General features: G+C 32.6%; 1 protein-coding gene across 1 annotated transcript in view; it reads right to left on the reverse strand.

The window, feature by feature from the left end:
* Window positions 1-808: 808 nt before the first annotated feature.
* The window catches only part of LOC119833684 (cyclic AMP response element-binding protein A), an 86,119-nt gene continuing 74,070 nt past the window's right edge, over window positions 809-12,857 (reverse strand). The window contains exons 3-7 of the mRNA XM_038357815.1: window positions 7,163-7,353; window positions 5,522-5,669; window positions 4,635-4,816; window positions 4,221-4,364; window positions 809-3,942 (exon numbers count right to left, since the gene is read on the reverse strand). Of these exons, the coding sequence (XP_038213743.1) occupies window positions 3,754-3,942; window positions 4,221-4,364; window positions 4,635-4,816; window positions 5,522-5,669; window positions 7,163-7,353 (854 nt within the window). The 3' untranslated portion in view covers window positions 809-3,753. The remainder of the gene's footprint in view (window positions 3,943-4,220; window positions 4,365-4,634; window positions 4,817-5,521; window positions 5,670-7,162; window positions 7,354-12,857) is intronic.

Raw genomic sequence — 12,857 nt, forward strand, 5'->3', positions numbered from 1 at the left:
TTTAAAACGACTCTTGGTGCTCAAGTTGAAGCCCTGTGCCTTATCACTTATGACTCGTTTTCTAAACGGAAAAGCATCTAATACTTCTAGTATTTTCAATATACATATTGAACTAAACATTGGTATATATACCAATGTTTAGTTCATATATTACCATTTCATATATTGACGAATGATTTGACACCAATATGCATGGAACATTATTATTTTTATGCTCATTAATAAAAGATATGGTTAAATATAAAACAACCATATAATAATACTACATTTTACATGAATTTATTATGTAGTTAATATAGTATGCAAATACAAAGATTGTCATTTTGTATCATAATTATTGTAAGATTAATTAATGTATTTAAGTATTTTAAGACTGAAAGTTTTTATGCAAATGTAAAATTAAAATATGAAGGTTGTTAAATTCGTTAAATCTAGTCCCAATCGGATGTACTGTTTACATTGGTTTTGGTTAAAAACTTTTGTAAGCTTGCTGAAATAAAGAAATGAAATCTATGTGTTTGTTTAATTCACCCACGAATCCGAACGCACAAAGATTTGATAAAATCTGTATTTGCAGCAAATAAAACTGTCATTAGTTTATATAACTTTATAAGTTAATGCATTTTGTCAGATTCAAGATACACACCTTATATATTTATCATTTTATTACAAAACTTGTGACTTTTATAAAACCTGATTGAATTATTCTTCAGTACAGAAATTATATACAAGTTATTATTGATTGAATACAGTGAAAATTGGTATTTAAATCAGTAAGATAAAGTGTAAGGAAAAATAAAACAATCGATTTACGATATCCGACGCTTTATTAGCTCAAGGGTGACAGTAATCCGCAATGTCATTGAAAATAATAATAAAACAAACGATTCAACAAATCATGACTCAAGGTAACAGAGAATAGTTTTAACAAATAAAACCATTATTAAAATTACACTTCAAATGTATAACAAAAGGACAATCGTGTGTCCGTTGCACTATGACGTAGTGTGATCCACCCGAGACTAATAACAAATTTTATATATTAGTCTTTAAAACATTCATAAACTCCATATCCTAAAGTGTACGATAAATGATTAATTAAATAATCTCGAATGGATCAAACTGTTTGCCACCCACGTGGTGCTCCCATACTAACAAGTATGCATAAGTTTGGCATTTCATATTATGTTTCTACGTCGACCTTTCCTCGACACTAACTCTGACATATACATGCATTATATGTTATAAATATCAACTACTTTTTATTTTTATAAATTCATAAAAATCGTTCAAATCACTCTGTTGTAAACGGTAAATGCCATATTAGGAATTAAATATTTTACCTACAAGTTAAATACTTTTTAATATATATTTCAGCTTTACAGAGGATACCTCTCTTTCGCATTGCTATTCTAAATATCGATACTTAAGTTATATTGGTAGTCAGTGAACATTTAGGCAGGCACACTTGCTGATCCTCATACATTTATATGCACTAACGATACATTTAATTTACACAGATATCTAAAACGTATAGCGACAGACACGTAAAACTGTGTTTATACATATATATTTCTAAAATTTAATTAGAAAAAATCTCTTAAAATATATCTCAATAAATTCTTTTAAAAATTATCCCCTCAGCGGGATATATACGATATAATGTTAGCGCGATATAAATAGAATATTTACTTATACACTAAATAGGAAGAACTTTCTAATAATGTAAAAGAGAACATGGTAATTGCACAAATTGTAAAATACTTATGAATATGCCGATCAATTGAAAGAGTTAACCATATAAATAAATAGTAACATTGATTATGCTTTATATATTATGTGATACGTTTATTAAAATCGTTTTGTACGGAGATGATAGATTTGTTAAATAATAATATTAATAAGTACTAGAGCTCACTTTAAGTCACTCGTAATGAAGAATGGAATGTTCAGTTATTGAGAATGTTAATTAAATATTATTCAGCCACTGTTAAGTCTGAATGCTTGCGTTAAATTGTTGAAAGTTGGCAAGACCGTAACGAAAACTCAACGAGATTCCATTTTATTTCAAATGCGAAGTTATAGTAAAATAGCAACATAAGAACAGATTTGATGCAAACAATTTGTTAAATTAAATGTAGTTATTATTAGTTTACGTTAAACGGATAGTTCAAGTAAGGTAATTTTCGTCGAAGGCATGCCATTTTTGTACTTGTCGATATACAGAGCGCAGACTGACATGAAGGCTCTTCTTAACAAGAATTCTACGGTTTCTACGAGAGACTAGACATAACCGAAAACATTTTCCATACAAATCTGTCTTCATATAGGTCCGTTAGTAAAATACATCTAAAGTTATCTTAAATACGTGTTTAAATCTCTAGGACGATACACATTTCGCTATAAATGCAAATTCATGGAATTCAATGTTAACCGGTAAGGAGCAGTCCTTACCTTTGTATTATGCTAATAAATTTCCCGATAACTCCCACATAAACGCATTAAACTACGAAGTAGTACCACAAATAAATAGTTACTCAAGACATTCATACGAAATTACAAAAATATCGCAAAATGTCAGCGTGCGATGTTATATGTTCAAATTGTGGTAACACTTATAAAATTTCATTTGGATGTTTTATACATTAAGTATATAATACGATTTCACTAATATATTAGAATAATTTATATTTCATTTCTAGTATATATTTTTGCGTTAAATAACGAATATAAATATTTAGGCCAATTTACAAAGTTCAAAAAGATATAATGAAGAATATAGCGAACAGACTTGCAAGTACATAGCGCCATGCACGTACGCTCTGGGTAACAATAAAACCCTTAACCTAATTGCACATTGAATAAACGCACATATTAAAGACTTACAAATAATTTGCCGTTCGACACTAATATATTACGAGATTTCAAACAACACACGTAAACATTCACCTAGAGCCCAGTAAGTTTCCCTGTCTTCATTCATCGCCGATTCGTCAACAGATGGCGCTGATTTGTATATTATTAATATCTACTGTGGCACCATACCTAAAGACAAAATGCAGGTATAATTGGCCAGCACCACAAAATACCTATTTACTAAACATATAGTGAGCAACCATTCAAACTAACAGTCCTTAACTTTGGATACCTACATAACGTTCGATAAAATGTAAATTACATCCAAAATATACATCCTTATAAATATACATTCAGTTAAGGGACAGCATCGTTGTCAAATATTATACAAAAAATAAGCAAACTGTGAGAATTTACACCATTACTTTACTTCTCACAGCCATAGATTTTATCTGATTTATATGACCACATAGCTTTAAGAACTGGCAATAATACTGTTATCATATGTTAACGGACGTTAGGAAGCGAAAGTTGACAGACGATTTGACAGACGGAAAATCTAAATTTTACGGCCAATGTAGATTAATTATTAGAGAAAAAATGTATAGATACTGCATAGTTTCCACTTTTGTACAAAGCCGTCAAATGCGGTGAAAGAATATAAGCTGTAGTAAAAGTTAACATACAACAAAGTCTAAAAAGAATTCCGCTTCCCGAATGCCATCTGGCGATAATAAAACCCATTTTCACAATTAATTTTGCCGTTCAACTATCAACCGCGACAATGTGACGTCAATTGATTAATTTTGTATTGAAGTGGTATATACAGAACGCAGATTCAATATGTCCCTGTGCAGATAAGATCGGTTTGACGTCACTAGTTTTTTTGTTATGACGTCACTTCCGAGTGCCTCTCGTCACGAGGGCTTGCAGAGCCGCCAACTGGCTCATGAGACTTGCATTTTTCTGCTCTAGGGTTTCCACTTTTTTCCTGTAATCTGAATTCTCTGATAATAATATCTCCACTTTCCTCTCTAATTGGTCCATGTATTCCTTTTTCTTGCGCCTACTTTCTTGTGCTGATATCTGAAAGGGAAAATGTATTGTATTTATTCGTATTATGTTAGGGACTATTAAGCAATAAGAATATTCTGCGGAGATATGAAGATGGCTGTTCATTAAATTGTTAGCTTGGTTGGCTGAAAACTGGATCAATATTGAAGAACTACATGACCAAATAGGTAAAACAAAGTCAATTAAACTAGTATCAGTGACAACTTAGGAGAAACATATACACTGTAATTACACAAAAAAAACGGATATATTAAAATTATTCCATCAACTTTGAGTGAGTTAATGCATACCTTATTTTTAATTTTCCTCCTTATTTTCTTGAGAGATTTCTCCTCAGCCTTGGTGAGAGGCAGGCGTGTGGGTACGGGGTACCCCTCCGCCAGCAAAGTGCGCTTCTCTTCCTCTGTTAACACTAGTGTGCCCGTCGAACCTTTCTGTAATTAACAAAGATTAATCAGAAAGGAGAATTTTTAATGAGGAATTAATTAATTAAATTTTTAATCACTATCACTATCCATACAATTTGCTTTTTTAGTTTAGCTAAATAGACTGATAAATCAGGGCAGGTTAAGCCAAGCACACAAATCTTCTATATCTCCTTAAAACATACCGACCGAGTCTATTGTGTCATTCCCAATTCGCTGAATTAATCGCGATCTTGTCCTAAAAGATACGTAGCAATGAAGCAAATGAAGCATACATACCGGCTGAGTGCTAATGAGCGGCGTGTTGATCGGCTGCCGCGAGTGGTGCGACACGTAGAGGTGTGCGCGGCGCGAGGGCGGCGCGGGCGCGGCGGGCGGCGCGGGCTCGTGCGCGGGGGACAGCGCGCCCTCGCTGTCGGACGACGAGAGGGACGAGGGCGGCGTAGGGGGGAGGTTGAACCCTGTTTATCAATAGACAATAAAAAATTAATAAAAGAATGGTAACATCATAAACTAAATGACATAAAACAGTAGAAAATACGTGTGTGTACGTAAATCAATCATTTGCTTTAGATAAACCTGTGTTGAATGAACTTCCAAGTTCTTTTTACATACTTGGAAATATATTTGTCTGAGTAGGATGATTAATAATTTATAGAATGAAGATACAAAAGATAAACTATAGCTCAAAGACTCAAGATTAATTTTATTTATTTATTTAAAAGTCGAAATTGGTTGGTGTCTCGGGAACTGTTATTTTCAATTTACTTTGAAAAGACCATTCCATTCAACACGCGCTCGTAATAAAATGAACTTTAAATGACAGCTCGACTCATACTCAAAAGGAACAAAATTACATCGCTCCTATGTCGAGACTATTTGTAAGTATGCAGTATACTGATTACAACATACGTAGTTTCTGTACATGATTTTATACATATTCTCATATTTAATATAGAACTTAATCGCTGATAGCTTCACACGATTATAGTTCACTACTAGAATGATAGGGCAAGCTATGACCCGATGTTTCACCAGCGCCCGCTTTTACTAGACGTAGCATGTAATAATATATTGCATAGAGCATCCTCAAAATGCAGACCTAATTGAGTTTATTCAAAGAAACAATCTCAATCACTTCTTATTTATAAATCTAGTATACATACCTGAAGACCCTGAAGATGTGACTTTAATGGATAGCTTGTTGTTATTAAGGGAGTTTGCGATGCGCGGTGCGGCATTGAACAATATCTGCGGGACCCCCGCCGCCCCCACCTTTTGTAGCACTGCTTGTGGCATGTGAATTGTACCAGTCTGAAAGAATATACGTTTCAATTTTAGAAAATTCGGTGGTGATTTGTTTCTAATTGAAGTTTTATATTAAATCTGTATAGTTTTAAAAATAACAATATCTTAGAGACAACTGCTTCTCTTACCACATATGGTCTAAAAACATTATATTAAAAAGAAGAATCAAATCAGATCATACATTCGTATTCTCTTATCGCTATCTGGGTTGCTTAACACTGCTATTGCTAATGATAATAGGTAAGTATATATTTAATTTACTATTCATGAAAATAATAAATTTGTTAAAAACATAGAAAGCAAAGTTGCTGTTGATATTTGAGAAAAACGCGGTGGAAACCTAATTATTGCAGCAAAAACCGGTAAATATAAACTTAACGCCTTTTGAGTTTCTCGTGGGATCTGTCTAGCAATCGGATGCGTATAATTATTAAAAGCGTTCACCACGCTCGCCAAACACACGCGAGTTAAAGAGGTCTGGCTACGGTGAAAGTTGCAAACTTCAGCGACCTCCGCGTTCTGTCGAATCATCCGATGTCGGGAATTTAGTCACGATGGTGCTTCACGTGTCTATTAGCTCTGCCATGGTTGAAGCCTCATCACGTTTATATTGCAATCGCCGGTTATTTATAGACGTGTGTTCTCGTTCGACGGAATAATGGACGCTTATTGAAGATAGAATTTTATTGATAGTCTATTTTTGTTACTGACGTGACGTGATCTGATGACCTTTTCAGAGTACTCTTTGGGGATAAGTCTTTAATATCAGCATAAAGAAAAATGATTTTCAATTAGGACTTCAATGTTATAAGCTATACTGAGCTTAACATATTTCTTTTATAGAAAATAAAGTTATTTTCATATTTTATTGCTTATTTTCATGATTGTTTTATGTCTATATTATCCTTATGAGATGTTGCCAAATAATTAAAAAAAAAACAGAAAATAGTCGAAGAAAAAAGTCGAAACTAAAAAATTATCTATTCAAATGCAGGACAGTTTACTTGAAGATTTAACGCTTAAAGGGTTCAGGATCACGTGTGTGCAACGGCTGTGCTGCTCTACTTAACTTGCCTTCAGCAACAAGTCGCGTCGATTGCTAATATTATAACAATATTGCCTTTAGATTCTATAATTATCCCAAAAATCGTATTACCAAGTAACAACATCACTGAACTGTAAGGACAAGAATTTAAACCTGATTTCAATAATAATAAGGACCATTGATAGATACAAATTATGTATATAAAATAGGAGTTATACATTTGATATACAAAAGACTTGAAAGTAATGGAATGCTTGCATTTCATTGACCTTCATGGACAACTAGCAAATACCATTCTAGACCTAAACCCTTTTTCAAAAACTCCACTACACATCATCACAAATACAAGGTTTAAAGAACTTTAAAACAACGAGATACAAACGTTCACGTTCCAAAAGACCAGGATCTTGGTAAATTTAGAAGCAAAAGAAACAATACAAAGCAGGTAACTAACCGTGTGATCAATAACATAGTCGACGTGTGTAACTGGCGTGCCGGGGGTCGGTGAGGGAGGACAAGACGAGGCTGGCGACTCGGGCTCAGATTTCGGTTCTGACTTCACTTCTGGTAGTGGAGAGTCGCTGGACCGCCGCCTGCTACGCCACGCGCTGGCTGGTATTGCGGGGTAGCATTCGTCTTCCATATCTGTAATGTGCATGAAAGTGTTTTGGTACTACTTTCTTTGTATCGTAGTGTTTGTAACTTTGCGGGAACGGAATGAATTTTTGTGTAAAACTAAACATTACTGAAATGTATTTATATTCTTAATACCCTTATATTTTTATACCCCTAAATGATAGGAAAAAAATTAAGACTTTTCGTAAAAACTCCGAAACTACTGATGGTATATAAGTTATTATAAATATAAATTCTATAGAAACTCAAAGTATGTACGTATATCGTTTATTATTCTAATCGTTGGCACTATCGCTGATACAAAATTTTCAAACTGCCATGTAATTAAACGTGAGTAGCTTCGTAAGTATGGGCAAGTTAAATAAGGTTATTTAAACTTGGAGTAGATGATACATATTGATACAGCGCACTATGAATTAATATGGGTCATTCGTGAGAAATTCTTTCGGAAAAAATTGCATTGCAATTCAAAACCATATCCGTTTATTCTGTAATAAATTGAACTTATAATTATGCAGTATTTAAAAAAGTAACGTATAAGGCAACATTAAACTGCTGCTATTAAAATATTTTAAAATTAAAGGAGGAAGTCATCGGTACACTATTTTAAAATACTATTAAATGACTGCATAACTGTATATGTCATACAAGATAATAATAAGTTGTTTCACAGCTTTATGTAATTCCTTGCTCTGCGACTTTATTTCCTTTAGCGTTTAATTGTTCACGTGATCTTGCGCACTGTTGCAGAACATTGGGAATTACTGCAATTTGCGGGCCTTTGCGTGTCTTCTAAATTTCCATACATTTCTTAATTGAAATATCAATTTATGCGTGTGATATTTGAATTGTGTTATTCTACGAAATACGTAATCGTTAATGTTTAATTAAAGATAATTAGATTTAATTTCCCCATTTATAGAGTTGATGAATTTGAAAGTGTTTTTTTAAATATAGATGTGTCAATCGCAAATGAAATTTTAGTAAATTTAATTTTTGATTAACGTGGCATTGGGAAGGTTATGACATTTATATGTACATTATTAAAAAACACAATAGAAACCAGTTGTGGCTGATGGCCATACCAGCTCGTCTTATAATTAGATACCCAGTCGGTTCCGTTCCGACATTACGTCAGTATAATCAAACAGGAGCATATGATTAAGTCATTAGCCTGTTACTTCATTGGTTCTTCACTATTATATGGTAATCGGCAATTACCAAGCCGTGGAAAGTATTGCTTCTTCTTTGGAAGTTCAAAATGTCAATATTTTGCGCGGGAACTTTCATGCTCTCTAGTAAACATAATTAATATTTATGACACACGTGTTTATAGTTTAAGTAGAGAGGAAGCAGTATAAATTATTATCTAAAGCCAGCTTAGTACAGAGGAGTTGGAGTTTTATTGAGGAAACATAGTTTGTAGTTTGGACTAAATATAATATGTAAATTGTTGTTTTCTTTATAGACGCAAAGTAAATTCTTGTAGCGGTGAAAACGTTCTGATCTTACTCAGAAATATTTGCACATAAAACAGCCATTATTATTTACAAAACATGTAATGAAAATAATACAAACACAGCAATTTAATCAAATTTTGCAAAGAAACATCACGTGCCTATGATTATAAATTAACAAACAACTAACTGACATTAATTAAATCGCTTATGCAGTCAAGTGCCTACATTGTACTTAATTTTAAACACGCTTTTATTCGTTGTATGTTAGTACTTAAGGGGGTCGGCACTTTGGACTAGATTTTGGCCCACTTTAAACAGACAGATTCAGTTCAAACTTGGTGCACAGCATTAAACACTGCTGACAAAACAATACTTTCATGAGTTTATATTATTATCCTGATTAGGATTGGTAGAATTTAATGATTACCTTATTTATATTCTGTATCCATGAGACAATTCAATTATTAAAGCGGCTTTTGTTTTAGTTTTTCTATATCTATATTTATCAATATTCCATCTTGTAGAAATATTGTTATTATTGTAATTATTGTTATAATATGTTCTATTATAACGTTCAAGTCTTTAATAACAACAGAGTTCAAAGACATTACAACCGAAATAGCTATTAATCTTTATTTTTCCTAGTTATTAAGATTCATTACAGCGCCGTGTTGATATTTTATAGACGAAATTGAATAGCTAATGAATAAGGCTCCTCAAAGACGGGGTCGTTGCTCCCAATGTTAAAATTTCTTCTGACACTATAATAAATTTATTGTTTCGGGGAAATGTAATGTTGCTATGCTTTTAATAACGCGAGTATGTTAATATTGCGATTTAATAAACTTATCATGCACCATCATAATTTTTATGAGTTGCCTAATAGAAATACATTCTTCTTGATGCGAATTATAACTATGGACATTCATAATTCATTTTCGATTTTGTAGCTATATGGCATACATATGTAAATATGTATCGCAGTGTTTTAATCATTATTTTAAATGCAATAAATTTTGCATACCACTTTTCGATTCACCACGTTGCAATTCAAATTTCGGCAAACAAATTCCTTAACAAGTTAAACGTGTTTAAAAATCTATCCGTGACTTTTAATTTAACTACACGTCTGACATTTAATAAGAGAGCAGACAGATTTCATCTACACACCAATTTGTACTGTATTGCAAGTGACGTAATGTCACAATTGACTGCCGGTTTTTAATTGATTGCAGTGATGTTTGACTGTACTGTCCTTTCACCGAAATGGAGGTAATTTATTCGGTCCGGTCGTGGTTACTAAGTATGGGCTGTAACGGTTAAATATTATTACTAGATAAATTATTATTTCTCAAGCACTTGGTAATTTCCACGAATATTCTCGCTTTGAATACCTAATTGCTGGATGTTTAAGTATCAAAACACTAGTCTACAATCAAACGGAAACTTTCAATATTAAGGTTTTTAAAGTAAATACTAAATACATCAGGATACAATTCAAGGGAATTGCAATTCAAGACAGAGGATGATGGTTAAATTTATACAAACTAGACGTCGAACTATAAAACTTTCTAAATTATTCTTTTCTAATGATTCATTTATAATAATTTGATTAGAACTTTGAAACCTGGTATCAAAAAGATGGCAGGAGGTAAAAATAATAGTGTTTTAATTATACTATTATGAAGAATGTAGAGTTAACAATAAATAGAAACGACTTTTCCACCCGATTGTGTGACCCGTCTTAAGAGTATTTTACTTTCAATAGATAATAATGTAAACAGTTGAAGCAGCGAATCGTGAAGAAATTTCCACAAAGATTTCATCTTAAGCTCACGGAGACTAGCCGGCAAGCAAAAGCGTAACAAATTCGACTCGACATCAATCGAGTTTTTTCTGTTGAATTATAATATACAAAAAACACAGTTCTTTGAACTTGTATAAGAGAGAAATTGAATACGGTTTATTGGTTATAGAATAATGCTTCATATCAATCGGGCACTATGCAATTATTTGGTTTCCATATTTAGTTTCAAAATATGTTTGACCAAGTTTATTTCTTCTTTCAAAATTTCTCATTTATAAAGCATTTCAGTGCTATAAAACATTAAAAGAATTTATGTAGATAAATAATTAAAAAATCATAAAAGATGATTGAGTTAGCGCCTTTAAAGCAACTAATATTTTAGACGATTTGGCGTATGTCATTAACAATAGGTAATCTATGGAACTATTATTAATTAATATTTGTTTGTTTTGAAGTCTGGGAAATTAATTTGTATTATTCATAATTTTGTATAATTCTATTTGAATATTTGTCACAAGCAAAAATGCTATATGCCTAAAGACCGTAAAAAAGTTAATAATTATAATAAATGTTAGAAAAAACGATGTTATAACAAATATTGGAGGTTTAGGTCAGTGATATGATAACGCCATGTTATTATGAGTGGTGCTGATAGCTCTATCTCTTTGTATGCGGATCGATTTACGAAAACTTTAAGTTAAATAATTATAGTAAATAGAGATAAACACTATCTAGACTATATAATTTTTAATGAGAAAATCGACCATGATTTGGAACGAATTGGGCTAGTACCCACCTGGAAAAGTACCACAACCTCAAAGAAGATCGGCGGCAAATAGTAATATGCTATGCGAATTCTACTGATTTAATTAAAATGAGTGGACAGCAGAAGGTCCGTTACTTTTCGTCATCCTTCCCAGTCCATTCCACTTGCCAATGCTTTCCTTATCCTTTATCCTACCTCCGTAAATGTTGAACAACCTCCGTAATGGGTGGTGGTGATTGCTTACGATGGTATGCATGATGAGGCGAACCACCAGCTCGACTGCCTCGACTAAAATATTCCAATAAAAGCCTATAACCAACTTGCATAAAGCAATAAATATTAAAGGCATTCAGCACAACGCATGAGTACATAAGACGTACCGTAGTTTACTTTATTTTAATTTTCAAAACAAAACAACAAATTGATTATTATGCGATTTGTGCTCACATAAACCAAACTTTACGTACGTATATGTACTTAACATTAAAAAAGACGGGTTTTGGGTATCCCTAATTGTTTTCGCTTGGTATTGATAACTGCTTTACTGTAATATTCAATAAAAACCATGTTGATAAATATCTAAATTTTGATTTCGCTGAAGTTATACACTGTTTATTTAACAATTTGTTCGATCAAAACACTTCCACGAAGTTATAACACTATCCGTGTTACAAGTTCACAAGTGTATATAAGTAATATTATCAATTTGCGATACAAACTCAGGTTTTCCAAGATCGTGAACCGGTATCGAATCCGGGATTTCTAGGCCTGACTCATTATCGTACAAGGACGAAATTATACTTAGCGCTTCGACAATGGATCACGATTCATATCCTTTTGTTAGTAGTAACGTTAATTATAAATTGCGATTCATCTATAACGTTACAATATTATTCTTTTCGTGTTACTAAAAATGTTAAATAATTAATTGGTATGGTACTGTGAAAGCAAGTGACACAAGTGAATTAATTTGTATTCTAGTTGCTATTCCTGTGTTCTCTATTGTATATGTGGGCGTCCTGTTTCATTTATCTAATTTCTTTCTAAAGGTTGTGTTGGAATCTTGAAAGCTAACCTTTAGCTAAAAGTATCCATGTATATTGAAGTACTTGCTGCGGTAAACAAAGCATCGATCATTTTGCGATCCTTAACTTTATATGAAACAGAAAGTGAAGTCCCGTATCCCCTAATGGGGTATGGGGCAGATGATATACATCTGTAACACTCATCTGTTTTCTTTATGAACAAGTAGGATAGGCTTTCTGAATCAAGAATCGAACCAAGAACCTCTCGGTTCTATGCTCACGCGTTACCCATGGTTCTAAGGAAGCGGTCGAATTGAAACAATAAGTGATGCGAAATTGTATCAAACCTTTTTTATTTACATGGGCTAACATTTATTAAATTTAATAATATCATATCCAAAATTACTACAAAGTGTAATTCTTTCTTTATCTTTAGTATTTATAAAAAAAAAAAT

This window comes from Zerene cesonia, chromosome 17, assembly GCF_012273895.1.
Source record: "Zerene cesonia ecotype Mississippi chromosome 17, Zerene_cesonia_1.1, whole genome shotgun sequence".
Lineage (NCBI taxonomy): Eukaryota > Metazoa > Arthropoda > Insecta > Lepidoptera > Pieridae > Zerene > Zerene cesonia.